General features: G+C 43.6%; 1 protein-coding gene across 2 annotated transcripts; it reads left to right on the top strand.

Annotated features, from left to right (window-relative positions):
- Positions 1–5: 5 nt before the first annotated feature.
- Positions 6–10101, top strand: LOC136663799 (transmembrane protein 180-like). Of its 2 annotated transcripts, XM_066640740.1 has the most exons (7): positions 6–25; positions 2446–2619; positions 3606–4340; positions 4904–5058; positions 6201–6284; positions 7452–7592; positions 7728–10101. In XM_066640740.1, the coding sequence occupies exons 2-7, from the start codon at positions 2467–2469 to the stop codon at positions 7855–7857; spliced, it is 1398 nt and encodes a 465-aa protein (XP_066496837.1). In that variant the 5' UTR covers positions 6–25; positions 2446–2466; the 3' UTR covers positions 7858–10101. The 2 variants fall into 2 exon arrangements, with proteins under 2 accessions (XP_066496837.1, XP_066496838.1); XM_066640741.1 differs by lacking the exons at positions 6–25; positions 2446–2619 and adding an exon at positions 2948–3021.
- Positions 10102–10663: the final 562 nt, after the last annotated feature.

Raw genomic sequence — 10663 nt, 5'->3', positions numbered from 1 at the left:
TCCGCTCTGCCGCCGCCGAGGGACGGTCAGTGCGGGGGGGGCGCGTTGCCAGGGCCCGAGGCGGTTGCTAGGGGCGCGGCGGCGCGGAAGGGCCTCAGAGCCTTGCCTGGCAGCGCCACCGCCGTGGAGACGCCCCCGGGACTGCCAGGCCCACGCGGGGGCCGGCTGAGCAAGGGCCGCAGGCACGGCCCCCTCTCGCCTCCCTGCCGCGAGGCCTGGCACGTCGTGGGGCATGGGGGGCAGCCTCGGGCAAGGGGGCGGTACAGCAGGTTGCCCCATTGGGTGGGGGCAGCCTTGGGTAGGGGGCAGCATCAGGTAAGGGGGCAGCAGGCCGGCCCATTGGGTAAGGGGGCAGCATCAGGTAAGGGGGCAGCAGGCCGGCCCATTGGGTAAGGGGGCAGCATCGGGTAGGGGGCAGCATCAGGTAAGGGGGCAGCAGGCCGGCCCATTGGGTAAGGGGGCAGCATCAGGTAAGGGGGCAGCAGGCCGGCCCATTGGGTAAGGGGGCAGCATCGGGTAGGGGGCAGCATCAGGTAAGGGGGCAGCAGGCCGGCCCATTGGGTAAGGGGGCAGCATCAGGTAAGGGGGCAGCAGGCCGGCCCATTGGGTAAGGGGGCAGCATCGGGTAGGGGGCAGCATCAGGTAAGGGGGCAGCAGGCCGGCCCATTGGATAAGGGGCAGCAGGCTGCCTCAGGTGTCAAGAGCTCCTCCATACACTTGCAGTGGTTACCATCACCCACTCTGGTTGCGTTCCAAGGACAGCACATTCCTAGCTAACAAACCACTGAGCCTGTGGGGTCAGTGGAGTGAGGCTCCAGGGGCAGCAGGGGGGGAGGGGCGCCTTCCCTGCCATCAGAAGAATCCGGCGGAGACCCTCCGGAAGCCAAGCCGGCAGCAGGAAGTGCCAGAAGAACTCTGAATGCTGCAGAGACCGTCCAGAGGCTGCCCCATTTACTGCTTAGGAACCTGCAGTTATTTGCCGTGAATAATTGCGTAGTTTGGATGAATTGCAGCTTAGTGCAAGGACAGGAGTGCTGGAGCCCGGGCAGCACGCAGAGAAGGGGGTTTTGCTCTTGAGGAAGTTGGCTTTGTGGCGGGTGAGGGAGTAGGACACCTGGATGAGTGAAGGTTAGAAAGGGGAACCTAATGAAGTGTGGGAGCAAAAAGATAAGGCTATGGAAGCCTTTGAAGATGAGGAAGTCTGGGTGGAAAGATGAGAGCTCAATCCGATAAACACATAAAATACAACATATAAATAAATCCAAGTGCAGTACAGTTGCTAAGATCAAAGATTCCATATCTGATTTTCCACTATATGCTAAAAAAAAAAGTTGTATCAAAAATAGACCTGTATTATTTGTTTGGATGATAGCATAGTCGTGCATCTATCCTTTCTCCTATATTGCTCCAAGTGAAATACAATACAGTATAAGGCTTAGCAGCCTCTTGATCTTTGTTATTTCGTAGCATTTATAAAAATGCTCCATTTCTTGGTGAGACAATTTATCCACTTAACCAAAGAGCTTTCAAGTGCACAGATTTTCCACCTGACCATAGCTCTTTCTGGTAGTAATAATGGCAGGACTGTTACTATAGTGGACATAATTTTGTGTAGGGTCATATGGGATCCATGGGTGCCAGTGCTGCTCAGTGGCTGTGCTCTTGCTTGCCTGTGTGCGCTGGATCTATGCCAACTTTTTGAGCGCTCTGGTAAGGTTGACACAAGGATAAATAAGTGAGAAAATGTTGCCCTCTTGTGGATCATGTCAAGATTTTAATTAGACAAAGATTTATGTCCTCTAACTACATTTGTCTTGACCCAAGCAAGGGCTAGTATTTTTTGTTGGTTTTAAGTGCCAAAGCCAAAAGAGGTTTAATCTGGTAGCTGAGGGAAGAAACTGTGTTGGTCACTTCCAAAATATTCAAGACAAACCCTGTCAACTGACAAAAGGAAATTAAAGAGAAACAATCTCATCGCACTTGTATTCCACCACTTTCATTTTTCTTTTATCTTCCCTTGGCTAATTTCCACTACCTAGTCCAACACAGGGTAGCCCTTATTTCCCTTTATATTTTTATACATACATGTTCTTCATCCTGACATTCTTTAACATTCCAGAATTATGGTTTATTATTGTATCACCTTTCAATTCAGTGGATTTTCTCCATCTAAACGTGTAACCTTGCAGCCCAATCCTTTACAATTCTGTACATACTATGCTTATTTGAGAGTAGTTTCAATTGAAAGTAGTTGCCATCTCTGTAGCAATGAATAACCTACACTGAGCGGGTGACTGGACTAGATGACCGCCAAAGTCCCCTCTGACTCTTAACATTCTGTGATTTTAGAATTGAGCTGCAGTACTTTTGTGCTCAGCTATTCATAGGGACAATACTCATTTGTGACTACTACATTTCATGACTGAATATATATCTTTTCTCTAGGAAGAATACCTTGTGGGGAAAATGAAGCTTATATCCGGAATTCATCCGAATGCCGTGGCATACTCTATGACTACCTTAGGTGCCGGGATGATGAACAGCATCTTCAATTTCTACTATGTTAAACTCTTTTTAAACCAATACAAAATCTCAGAAGCAGCATTCCATCAAGCACAGGTATGGGAAATGTCAATTTCAGTGTTTTGTGCATTTGTTTCAGAGCAGTTGATTCTTTTTGATTCAGGGACTTAACAAAGGCCAGGTGTTCATGCAAACTACACAAAGCATTTTAACTGTGTTCCAGTGTTTATTTCACCAGACAAGAAATGTTCTAAGATGATATATAGCACTTTCTGAGTGATCATCCCACAGTACTGATGGACACCATATTTCAAACAATATCAGAGATACAAAAACGTATTCCAGCGGCGTAGCCAAAGGCCCCAGAACCTGGGACAGCAACGTGAATGTGACGTCACTTCTGGGTTCTTCCAAAAGAGGAGGAGGTGGCAATAGCAGTGGGGCATATTTGCAATCTCCCTTCTGCCAGTTCCACTCCAAGATAATTAAATTGTTGAGGTGGGTCAGTTACCCAAATGTCACTAGGTCCATGCTGCTTAAACATCAGGGCATTGATGGCCCTGACGGCAAGAACTTTGCCGTTCGGTTCTAAAGACGATTACAGGGTGGCCAGACTAGCTCTTGAGCCACATGCGGCCCTCTGACATACAATGTGTGGCTCCCAGAAATATGCTGGCTGAGCTCCTTTTGGCATCACGGTTAATATACAGGGGAAATAAGAAATTTTCAAGCTTTTTAATTATTTACCGAGTATAAACTGAGAGTTCACAGGATTAAAATGTAATGTTCATGGTGAGAAAATATATTTAAGAATTTAAATGCTTCTTACATATTGGAACTCTCAAACATCTGACGTTTATTGTATGAGGCTCTTATGTTAAGCAAGTTTGGCCATCCTGGACAATAATGAACCTGGGGGGGGCGGGAGAAGGTGGCTTTATTCGGCTTTTCTGTTTTATATTTAGTTTCATGCTTGTGTTTTATTGATGTCTTTAACTGTGTCTGCAGCTGTGCAGGTTCTGTTGAGCACATCGTGGAATAAAAGTTTTGAAGTAAGAACATTTTTCCCCCTAATTCCCCAGGTGATTTTCATGATCTGGAATGCCATTAATGACCCTCTCTTTGGGTACATTCAAGACAACTCCAAAGCACCCTGCTGCTCCCGACGTCGGTTTTCCATTTTATATGGGGCTCCATTGTATGCGCTGGCCTTTCTGCTTCCCTGGTTTCCTTGGAAACAATATGAAGAAGGTGACTGGCTTAGCGGGCTTCATCTGATCATCGCTTTGTGCGCCTTCGACGGCCTGCTGACGTTTGTGCTGCTCGCACAGTGTGCACTTTTTGCAGAAATCTCCACGAGGCACGAGAGTAGACTTCAGCTCATTAAGTACAATCAAGTGGCAACTTTGGTGGGGTCCACCAGCGTTCTTTTCTGCAGTTTAATTTCAGAGAACATGGAGAATTTTGCCTATTTTCAACTCTTTACGGTTCTAGTAGGAGTTATGGCAACCTCTTGCATGTGTTACACTGGAGTGTATAGCACGACTGAGTATGAGCACAGGGCAACCCTTGTGGAGGGATTTGATCCTGGCGCTGATGAGAAAGCTCTCTCTTGGTCCTCTGTGTTTTTATTAACCAAACAAATCATGTCTCAGCCAAATTTTTTGCTTTTTGTGACTATGAATTTCTTTCAAGTCTTCCACTTGGCCTTCTGCAGCAATTTCATGATGATCTTTGCAGATAACCTCATCCCTAAGGATGTTCTTTCTTCCTCTTTCAGAAGTTTCATGTACGGGGCAGGCTTTATTTGTCCTCAGGTAGGCAGAAAACAGTTTGTTTTCTTTTAGAAGAAAAATGTTCTTGTTCTCAGCAAATGTTAGTTGCTTATGTTGCCTGCTGAGAATAATTTTATGCATTATCTTCCAGAAAGCCTTTTATCTTACTGCAGATCTTTTGGCACTCATGATGTACAGTATGCCAAAGAAGCTTAATTCCTGCACATATAGTTTGTCTAAGACTGAAACAGTGCCATGCCTAGGTGAGGGCAAGGGGGGCAAATTATAAATTCATTCATTTATAAAACTGATTTTTTTTGGTCCACAAAAGTGTGTAAAATATATGATGTGGAACAGTACTGAAAAGTTTGGAGACCCCTGATTTAGAGTATTATCCTAAGTAGGTATAAGCCATTCTGTTGACATAGTTACTCTGTTATTAAACTGCCAGAAAGGTGTTTGCAAGTGACAAGCTGATGTAAATTTCTAATTATTATTTATAATTGAGAAGACACAACAGGACACGGTTATCTAATTTTTAAAAATGCATATTTCATGGTGGAGCTGCCATACACTGTAGCACTCACTCTCTTTTGTGTTTTCAGTGCCTTGTACTCATCAGTCAAACTTTATTGAGGAAACTTGGTTACTATAAGATTATCTTGTTTTCCTTCTACTTGGAAGGAATAGCAGCAGCTGTCATGTTTGTTCTAGGCCCAGAATACTACTACCTTGTTGCTGTTTATCTCACAGCAAACATGTAAGTCAATCTATATTTTCAAAGATACTGTTTTAGGATTGTTGCTAATTCAAGCCAGGATTCCAAGCTGCTTGAGTGTACCTAGGGGTTTGAGTGTGCCCAGGGGTACTCTTTCTCTTCTTAACTGGGCCTCCATATCAGATCACAAGCTGCTTTTGAGTGTTCCTCCAGGTTTGAAAAGGAATTTGCAATGTGGCATGGAGGACTGCCTTTGAAAAACTCAAACCTTGTATCCTTTGGGCATGTGGAACTAGTTGTGCAGTCTTTGGCTCTCAACCATTGGATTTCCCCCCTCCATAAATTACTGCATAACTTTTCTCCCATAAGAGTGAATGGCTTCCATTGATTTCTGTGGGAGAAAGTCATCTCAGGTTAGCAAATTGAAGATCAGAAAGCCTTTATGAAGGCCTGCCAACTAAATACTGAATCTTAAGTAAGTTCTCAAGTTCTCCAGAACTCTTCATCAGTGAAGAAAAATGGGGGGGGGGGATGGACTGGCAGTTTGTAAAAGTCCTAAAATGGAGTAGGGGAGGAATTAAGCATGCTCAGTATAGATTAGCCTTCAATTGGTGCTATATTGGATCTTAGTTTCCCTGATAGGCTCCTGGGAAGAAGATGAGACAAAGCCTTTTCCCCCACTTTCCGAACATAAAGTCCAGCATTCACTCTCATGGATGGCACTAGTTGAAACACAGAGGGCCCTCCTAAGGCTGAGAAGTAAAAGAGAAATGGTGGGAGTCTTTATACGAACAAAGCCAAAGATTAATTTCAGGTGATGCACTACATTGAAAGTGCTTTTAGAATATTTAACTCCCAAAGAATACAGTCCCCTTTTCATGTGATAGGTAGATAGGAGTAAAATGACTATCACTTGAAGATGTGCGCTCTTTGTGGGTTAAATATCTTCCAATCCAAGACATTGGAGGGAGGTAGACAAGGGTTTAATCATTTTCAGATAAAATGAAATATATTTGTTCAGTTCTTCACTCAGGTCAGTAACTTAGGCCTGAAAATTTATTTTCAGTCCTGTGATGTTTTTGCTTTCATGAGATAAATATTTTATAGTGATAAAAATACTTACTAAATTCTTAGAAAGTGCTGTTTTGTCCAAGAATATCTAATTCACTTTTGTGTTGCTTTAGGGTAATTGTTCAAGCTTCGTTCAGTCTGTTTAATTTGCCTTTGGCTGATATTGTTGATGCAGATTTAAAGCAATACAAACGGAGGTGGGTATTGTTTTTTACATTGTCCACAACTTAGTGTTGGTTATAGAAACACTGAATTATTTTCAATTACTTTCAGTAACCATAATTTTTCTACAAAACATGCTAGTCCCCTGATATATGGATTCAGACAAACTATTCTACAAAATGAAACATAGACAACCCTCTAAACTGGGGGTGGGCAGTCTGTGTGCTTTCCTTTGTCCTTTCTTTTGTGATATAGCCTGAAATGTTACCAGCAGGAAATAGCAGCTCAAGGAGTGTGTCACAAAACGGTGACAGGAAGGTGTAGCCAGCTGCAAAATTGTGGCTTGTGCAATAATTTACATTTTTGAATGATTTTACACACATCCCCCACCCTAGGAGTGCACTCAGCTGATATTCCACACATGCTCCAAACAAGTTTGGGCTACAATTTGAACTTGAGAGCAAGCGAGAACACACAGAAACAAAATTACAAACCATTGAGGTGGGCAGAAGATTTGAGAGTTTAACTTTAGATTACAGTCTGATCCAGAGGTAGCTCTGGGGCGACATTCTGCCCACCCTTGCTCTAAATTCACACTTGAGCTGATTACTTTTCAGCCAGCAGTTTTGCCAGGTTTTTTTTTGGGGGGGGGGGGCCTATGGTTTGTCAGTTATGCTTGAAGCCATGATCTGATTTCCATGTGGTGAAATCATAGCAAACTCTGATGAAAGGAAAGCTTGGAATAGGTGAGCAAGGGCTCGACAGATGCAAGGGAGGGCACCAGGATGAAGTCTCTTGTTATCTGGTGTGCTCCCTGGGGCATTTGGTGGGCCGCTGTGAGATACAGGAAGCTGGACTAGATGGGCCTATGGCCTGATCCAGTGGGGCTGTTCTTATGTTCTTATGTTATGTTCTTAAGGGCTGTGGAAATGTGCATGTGACCATTCTGCATCTTCTAAAACAAATTTGGGGGAGTGGATTGAGGCACCTGGACCAAACCCTGGTCAAAACCCTGGACCAAACCCTGGTCAAACCCTGGTCATACCCTCGTATTAATGACGAAAGTGAGTTCAGATGACTAGACTATGACCAGCATTGTTTTGATTATGTTTAATGACCACATATTGAAACCAAGTAGCCGCTGACACGACAGAGGACATGTTAACCTGTCACATAACTCCGAATTCTGTTTCATGTTTCAGATCTCCACTTTCCTCCATGGTTTTTGGAACAAATGCCTTATTTACAAAACCTGCCCAGTCTTTAGCTCCCATATTTGTGGTTACAATACTAAATCAATTTGGTTACGCAAATCTGACTAAAGTCACTGAGCCTAACCCAAGGTAAGTGGAAGGTTATAATGATCATCATCGTTAATCTTGTAGCTAAAAAGATGTATTGTAATTTTGGTTTTGGTTTTTGTAATGATTGTTGAGGAAAGAAAAAAAATTCTGTTAACATTCTGACTCTTCTCCCAGTTTGTTCCTAGGGCTCCATGATGCCATGTTCTGCATGATTTGCCTGGTTCCTCTTTGCATTGCGGTTATACAGATACTGACATGGATGCCCTTTTCCATCCAGAATAGCCACCTGACACCAGCACACTGAGTTGTAAATGTGTGTGCATCAAGAACGCAAATGTTCCGTTTTACACGATAGCAGACTTCCTCTGTGAACAAGAATATTGGACTTCCTTGGTTTTTTGAGCAGCAAATCAATCTGCACTATTGAACGCTCATCTGCTACATCAGTAAGTCTTATTGCAAAGCGAGTATCTCTTTCTGGTTCAATTGCCTTATCAGGTAATTGAACAGATGTTGGAGATGTCAAGAAGTCAAGCCTCTACCTCACATCAGCACCCAAGAGAGAAAAAAGCACATCTTATATATTAAATATATACTGGAATTCTGTGAACCACGAATCTGACACTCAAGTTAAAGGCACCCTTCTCTCAGAAGTGATGAACTGCTCTTAGCAAAGGGAGCCTTCTGTGTTTTCTAGCTGTTAGAGGAATGTACGAAGGTATATATTCCATTTCTTCCTCCCTGATTGGCATTTTGGCCCCAAAACATGGTTACTATTGCATGGGAAGGAAGACAGGATTAGGGCCATTTGTAAGGGCTACTGAGCCAGTCAACTCAGCCTTGGCAAGATCTAGCCACTAGGAAGAAGTACAGTTGAAGGGGGAGGAAGTGTGCAGACTTGCTCGCTGAAAAGGAGCTGGAATTGATTTGTGTACAAGGCAATAGGGATTCTCTGCACAGATCTGTATTTGTCAGTGAGTCTGGGAGAAGGGAGAGGGGTCAGCGTAGTGGAAGTAGGTGAGTCTTAGAAATGGAAATGGACAAAGCAGGTCATTGTCCAGAGGCAGAAGGCTGGAGCTTGAATGGAAGCCTGAAGCTTTGGATGAGAAAGCCTGGTAAAGAATGGTGTTTGGGCACTTCTAAAATATAGGATAGTAAATGTGGAAAATCCACGTATTTGTTGGATAACTGGCTGGTGAGTGTTGGATCGCCAGGCTGCTTAATGCCTTGAAAACAGGCACATGTAAGCAGAGTGCATCACAGTGTCTTGTGCCATTTGCCTTGTCAAGCTGCCTTGATCTTCAAATAGCTGGACACTGCATTTTTTATATTTGTCCCTGTTAGAGCCCTTTTTCCAGATTCTGTATTTTGAATGGCCTTGGTTATTAAATAAAAAGTAATGCTTCTTGTTGTGCCAGAAAATTGGAATTAGACAGTAAATCCTACATCCTGCCCTGAGCAGATTATATATAAATACTGCTTTATTATTTTTATGGAAGAGCAGCATTTTCTTTTTTCAAAGCCAGTTCTTTTCAGATCACTTCTTATTTCAGTGTTGTAAGGAAGAGCTGACTGGGTGAGGTCTGGCTCTTTGTTTTCAGTGTAACTTTTCTCTAGGAAAAAAGTTAGGGAATCATTTTAAAACTAGCTCCTATTTCCCACAATAGGAAACTGTGGATAGGACCACTGTGATCGCATATTTTGAACATTTGGTGATGCAGAGAGCCCTAAAGAGGATTCTGTGGGGCTCCCTGCACCTCCAGGAGGCCAGCACAAAGTGAGGTGAGTTTTTAAAAAGCTCCTCAGTCCCCCACAGTGGCAAGATCCTGAGGATTGTCCTGCTGCCTTCTCCCACCCCACCCCATCCCATTCCCTAAGGGCAAAGGTCGGCTGGTGGGTCATGACCCACCAGGTTGAGAACCACCATATTAGAACAACAAAACCTTATAAAAATTCTGAAATCTTGATTTTCACCTTGAGGCATATTGGCTTGGAGTTTTGGCTGTGTTTTGACAAAAGTCCTACGTTGTCCAGTACAGTCCATGAGGGCCTCCCCTGCCCATATGCATTATAACGTGTAAGAGTTACACAAATACATTTAGGGCCCAGTCCTAACCAATTTCCCAGCACTGATGCAGCCACAATGCGGCCTTGAGGCAAGGGAACAAATGCTGCCTTACTCTGAGGGGACCTCCATGACTCCTCCCTCACTGCAGGATGTTGCACATGCCCTCTTGGCATGGCTGCATCAGCACTGGAAAGTTGGATAGGATTGGGCCCACAGGCTGCAATCCTATGCATGCTTTCCTGGGAGTAAGCCCCATTGAAATCGATGGGACTTGCTTCTGAATAGACATGCATGAGATTGTGCTGTGAAAGTTTTAAAAGATACAAAAACTCCCAAATCATAGGAATAAGGTTGAGATTATTATATGGTGTAATTATTTAATCAGGGTTGAGTGGGAAGTATTTAAAAATTAGTGGCTTACTGTAAACCTGTTCTGTATGCTGTTGGTTCTGGCTGAGTAATAAACATTTTGTGTCAGTATTCTTTCCAGCCCCTGGCAATGTGCCTGTTTTCCCTTGTGTTTGTCCTTTAAAAAGAAAACCATTTATGTTAAGTGATCATTCTCAATAATAATAATAATAATAATAATAATACAGGTATTTCTATACCGCCTTTCTTGGTCCTCAGATTTCTCCTTAGACTTTATTCAAGGTGGTTTACATAGGCAGGCAATTTAAATCCCCGTAGGGATTTTTACAATTTGAAAGAAGGTTCTATCTTTCAAGAAACCACAACATTCAGATGTTTCTTTCTTGATCTGGTCGCACATTCTGGCCTCCATCCTCCCACGCTCAGATCAGATGGAATAGCTCAGCTCAGCTTGTCAGCTGCTTCAAGGTCGCACGGTGCCGGTGGCCTCGAACTGGCAACCTTCAGATGTTATCTTCAGGCAAATGGAGGTTCAACCCTCTAGACCAGACTCCTGCCCCAATTTGGTTTGGAATCATTCTTTCATTTGTTCTAGTACATTGATCTCCAAATTTTTCAGTATGAGGGCTGCATCATATATTTTAAACATTTTCATGGGCTGAAAAAAACGTTT

The sequence above is a fragment of the Tiliqua scincoides genome, chromosome 13 (genome assembly GCF_035046505.1).
Source record: "Tiliqua scincoides isolate rTilSci1 chromosome 13, rTilSci1.hap2, whole genome shotgun sequence".
NCBI classification, from domain to species: domain Eukaryota; kingdom Metazoa; phylum Chordata; class Lepidosauria; order Squamata; family Scincidae; genus Tiliqua; species Tiliqua scincoides.
This window is presented reverse-complemented; position numbering and strand designations above follow the sequence as displayed.

What these genes read in the sequence shown, in the direction of transcription:
- LOC136663799 (XM_066640740.1), top strand. Translation starts at nt 2,467, where the DNA reads ATGAAGCTTATATCCGGAATTCATCCGAATGCCGTGGCATACTCTATG. An exon ending in CAGCATTCCATCAAGCACAG is followed by an intron (nt 2,620 to 3,605) that starts GTATGGGAAATG and finishes CTAATTCCCCAG; the next exon opens with GTGATTTTCATGATCTGGAA. An exon ending in CAGGCTTTATTTGTCCTCAG is followed by an intron (nt 4,341 to 4,903) that starts GTAGGCAGAAAA and finishes TTGTGTTTTCAG; the next exon opens with TGCCTTGTACTCATCAGTCA.